Raw genomic sequence first — 4,941 nt, 5'->3', positions numbered from 1 at the left:
CAAAGTCTATATACATAATCATTAGTTTTTTCCTCTTCTTTTTGCATCAGTTTGTTACCATCTCCTTAACTATTAAAGACAATCAAGGATATGATGACCTTTATTAACATCATAAAATATGATTTTTTAAAGAATTGAAAATTTGATGTTTTAAACAAAAAAAAAAATGGAAATTTTGATATTTTCTAAAACTTTTGAGAAAATCGTATTTTATATTATTATATATGTCTAGTTTATAATACATAAGTTATAAATTTTTTAATATTTGTTTCTTTTTTCATAAAATATTTAGCCCTATATAAAAAAATCATTACCATCTATTAGTGAATAAACTACTAAAAAAATGGTATTAGTGTATCGATATAAATTTTTTAAAATTCTAGTAATATATTTTAATTTCAAGATGACATATTTCTCCGAATCAACATAAATGTGAAATATAATGCTTTGTTAAAATCTATTGTACTATGTGGACAAAGAACGAATGTTGACTTTTATGCTTAGTTAAAATTAAGCATAGTTAATACCAACAATAAACCTAATAAAATGGACAAATATATTGTATGCCTTAAATGTCTTAATCGTTAATTCTAAAAGGAAAGAGTCCCTATTTTTGTATCAATGTTCAAAAAGATTTTATATATAATACCTTTCACCTGTAATCAAATAATAATTTTGTTTGTGCATTACATTGTGAGCCAAAAGGTTGTCTTCGTTTTGTTAATGGCCAAACTTGAAGCAAGTTTCTTCTTCCTCCTTCTCTGCATCGCCGTTATAGACCTCTCACAAGTAAGCAGATAATGTTTATGTTTATGATTATAATTTTATATTTATTTATTGTTATTTTTGTGTCAATATTCATTAATTAAGCAGTTTTGTTCTAATGTTTACGCTTAAATATAAGCTAGATTTGCTTATTATTTTTGTTTTAACTTTTATTAGGCAGGAGGAGAAGGATCGTTAACGCGTGCTCGTAAGTATTTGTTCTTCTTATTATTAAAAGTTATTGTGTTAATTAATTAAGGTTCCCATCATCACATGAGTTAATTTTGTGTTAATTAATTAATAATGTGAATTTTGCAGAATGCCCACATGCTTGTGGAGTTCGTTGCTCTAAAACGCATCATCGTGGAAATTGTTTGGATACGTGTAACAGTTGTTGTCGAGCATGCTTATGTGTTCCTTCGGGCTTTGTTGGACACAAAGATGAATGCCCTTGTTATAGGGATCGGAAAACACACGATGGCAAACCTAAATGCCCATAGCCCATAGGATCGACCATTTGGGTTTACTCATCATAAATGTGAAATTATTATTTTTCTTAAACTCGTCAGACTTAATTAGAATTTAGAATATCTATATATGGGTAAGTCAAATGAGCAATCTTTATATTTTGTGTATTGGCATATCTTTGGTATTTTACAAAAGATTTCCGTAGTTTCAATCTTTTTTACGAAGTTGCTAACAATTTCCTTCATTGTGATACCAATCATAATAATCTGTGTATATTTTTCTATAGTTTGAAACTTATACACACCTTCTCAAAAATAATAAAAAATTTATATCATGTTAAATTAAAATGTTATTCTCATGATCAGAAGATATGATTTTTAGCAAAAGGTGAGAGTTTGATTTCGAACATGAAAAAAAAAACACTGAGTCAAGGGGTCGCGTCTCCTTGTGGGTCCAAGGCACATAGCCTTCGCCGGTCCCACTGATCGATCAACCGGCGAGGTCGAGGGGCATCATCCTTGAACCTCTACAAATTTTCAAACCAGAAGAAAACACATCTAGAAGTAGTGGATTAGTATAGAACGAACCTATTTGACTTGGATACATCATGAACTATTAAAGTTTTAAATTTTAAACTTGTCTTTGTAAAAACATTTAAAACACATGCATCTTCTAAAGTCTAAACGATACACATATATATTATTTGGATTAGTATAGATAGAACCTATTTGACTTGGCTACATCATAGTGTATTGGGAGGTTACTTCATGATCATATCTTTCAAAGCCCATCGCCATTCTTCAACAACTGGAAAGCGTCCCAAACGAACAGCCGATTCTTTGAGAAGCCCAACACACCCTGCACCCCTACACACTGCTTCCCTCGACACCTTCTCAAACCCTTCCTTCGGGTGGTCTTGTCCAAATGCATTCCAACAGAACACTTCCAAGGACTCGCTCTCGTCCAGCAGCCGAGGCTCATGCATAGCATCCGGTTTGAGCCGACCAACAACATATCCATCCCTTGAAGTTGTCGTCACAATGATTCTACTTCCACGACCCAACAATGACCGATTCATGCTTAATATCTTCAACTGCTCGTCGTTGTCAACATCATCAAGAACCAAAAGAAGCTTTTGATCCTTTATCATCCTTTCTATTTTACCAATTCCCTGATGATAGCTGCCTATACGGATGCGACTTTCATCATCTTGGAGAAGATTTGATAAGAGCATCTTCTGCAAATTTACTTTTCCGTTCGGCTCTCCGAATACGGTTTTCACATCAGGGAGAAAACAACAATGCCGTGCTTTGAAATGTATAGTAAGTCGCTTGTATGTAGCTTTTGCGACTGTCGTCTTGCCTATTCCTGCAGCCCCGCAAATTGCAACCACACGAACATCATCACCATCAATATTTAACAACGAAATCACATCTCGTATCCGAGATTCTATCCCAACAAGGGGTATATCTTCTTCATTCAGATCTAACCCATGTATCAAATTTTTGACTTTTTCAACAATTTGATCCTTCAACTCCTCGTGGTCCCTGCTATTAAACTATTTCAAATCCCCATCTTCCATTGCAGTGTCTTCTAATATGAAAAAAAACAAAAAGAAGGAAGAGAAAAGCTTTACCCGTTGGCGTCATTTTGCAGGTGCAAGCCATGGAGTTCTCCTGCCCTCCGTAGAGCTTCCCTCCAGTTCTGAACCCTCTCCTGATTGAATTTTGTTTCATAATATTTGAATGCTTCTTTATAAGAACCTTGTTGGGTGCCAACATCTGACGGATTGACATCCAGAAAAATAGGAAGAATGGTCTGATTTGAGTTCCTATCCACGCAATACATCATGTGGGCAAGTTCATCCATGCACCATTTGGAATCACCATAGTTGGTCGAGAATATGACAACGAAGATCCTCGACTGCTTGATGGATTCCAATAACTGGGGGCCGATGACAAGACCTGGTCGGAGGGAGGTGTCGTGGAACACATCAAAGTTGTTGCGTCTAAGAGCTTCATAGAGGTGGCTAGTAAAGTTGTTGCGAGTATCCTTGCCCCTGAAACTGAGGAACACGTCATAACGAAATCGAAATGCTTCTTGTATGGGTTCCATGAAATCACAACAATTTGGAAAAACTTTCTAGTTTTGTGAAGGAGATGCATACAATGAAAACGAAGAGCCCATTTTCTGCTGATGTGGTCTTTAATAGTATTTGAATGAAAATGGCTTAGAAGTTTCGTGTCTTTTTCCCAGCATTTTCTCTAAAAGATTACTTATGCTTCGATATAGTAATGATATATAGGGTAGACAAAAGAAAATTTCGTCGTAAGTGGTTACTAAATATTGACGGTCGAAGACGTGAAAATGCAGCGTTTGCTCACACGCTTTATCGTATGCGAAAAACCTTGAAATCATATTCCTAGCTCATGAAGACCGACCTTGTGATCGCTTCTCAAAATCCTAGAACAAACACTCACTCTAAAGATAAACTCGGTAAAAAAATTTATAAGATCAAAGAAACACTATTGCCAAAGTTAATAACTTGACATATTATAATGAGTTCATTTGTGGGTTATACACTTATACGTGCAATCCTGTCAATTTCCAATAGATGTCCTCGACATAAACATTTTTTTATAACTTATTACAACTAATTTTCTTTTATGGAATATAATGGTTCTTATGGTTTTCAAACTAATCGAGTTCTGTCCTTAACTTTTTAGATCATCAACACGGTCACTGTGGTTTCAAAACTTTTAATGGTTGGTCATACGCGACCTCATTTGCATCGTCGCACCCCAAGTTGTTCTCTCTCACAGCCTCCGACGATTTCCTTGCTTTCGGCCACTCCCTTCACCAGCGACGTCAGGTAACACCCTCCTTATCATTTTTATCGATTTCCCATCTTTCCCTGTTTTTTTTCCCTGATTTTAAGCATTATAGTGACCACAACCTCCACCATTGGCCACCTCCTCCCCTTCATCGTTGCAGGTAAGAAAGGTACACTTTTATGGGCGTTTTTTTTTTCTGAAATGTAGAATTGGGTTTCCTGTGACCACAGTGGCCACCACCAGCGACCACAGCCTCCACCAGTTACCACCTCTTCCCCTATGAGAAAGTTACGCATTTTTAGACGTTTTTTTTCTTCTGAAATTCTAATTTGGGTTTTCCGGTGATAATAGCCACCACCGTCTACCCTTCCGTCATTGCAGGTAAGAATGTGGCATCCTCTAATTTTCAAAACCAAAAAGAACTTTCTTTACACTTTAAAAATCATGATACTTTATGTGTGGAAAATCTCATTATATAAAAATATTTTGAGTACAAGATTGTCTAAGGTAAGAATGTGGCATCCTCTCCCATAATTAGGAGTCGCAAAACGCCATGATCTGAGACGTCAACTATAAAAAATAAAAATAAAAATGGCGTACCAAAACACTACGTGGGCGGTAATAACAGTTTCAGAATTATTTGCTTTAAAATGTTTAAAAAGAACCTTGATTGACAAGTTTTGACCCACAGAACACAAACCTATTTGTTGACACGTTCAAAAAGAAGGAAGGGTACAACTATCATAGTCAAAGTTCAAGCACTAAATCGATGAAATCTCTAGAAATTCAAAAAGAAGATTAAAGAATCCAAAGTTGAAGGCAAAGAAACAAAAATTCAAGTTCAATCAATTCAGAAGTCATCTCAAAGTCAAAT

The 4,941-nt window shown here is 35.4% G+C and overlaps 1 protein-coding gene across 1 annotated transcript; it reads right to left on the bottom strand.

Moving 5' to 3' along the window:
• Positions 1–1,823: 1,823 nt before the first annotated feature.
• LOC145134479 (TMV resistance protein N-like) lies at positions 1,824–3,183 on the bottom strand. Its single transcript, XM_079069317.1, has 2 exons — positions 2,870–3,183; positions 1,824–2,780 (listed from the first exon to the last, which is right to left on the bottom strand). Exons 1-2 carry the CDS (start codon positions 3,100–3,102, stop codon positions 1,994–1,996), a joined length of 1,020 nt encoding a protein of 339 aa, XP_078925443.1. The 5' UTR covers positions 3,103–3,183; the 3' UTR covers positions 1,824–1,993.
• Positions 3,184–4,941: the final 1,758 nt, after the last annotated feature.

Source organism: Lactuca virosa, chromosome 8, assembly GCF_052849685.1.
Source record: "Lactuca virosa cultivar CGN04683 chromosome 8, Lactuca_virosa_CGN04683_v6, whole genome shotgun sequence".
Classification (NCBI taxonomy): domain Eukaryota; kingdom Viridiplantae; phylum Streptophyta; class Magnoliopsida; order Asterales; family Asteraceae; genus Lactuca; species Lactuca virosa.
This window is presented reverse-complemented; position numbering and strand designations above follow the sequence as displayed.

Excerpts from the sequence above, each read along its gene's own strand:
- LOC145134479 (XM_079069317.1), bottom strand. The coding sequence starts at position 3,102 with ATGGATGAACTTGCCCACATGATGTATTGCGTGGATAGGAACTCAAAT. Across the intron at positions 2,781-2,869 it reads CTGCAAAATGACGCCAACGG|GGACCACGAGGAGTTGAAGG; the intron begins GTAAAGCTTTTC and ends GTTTAATAGCAG.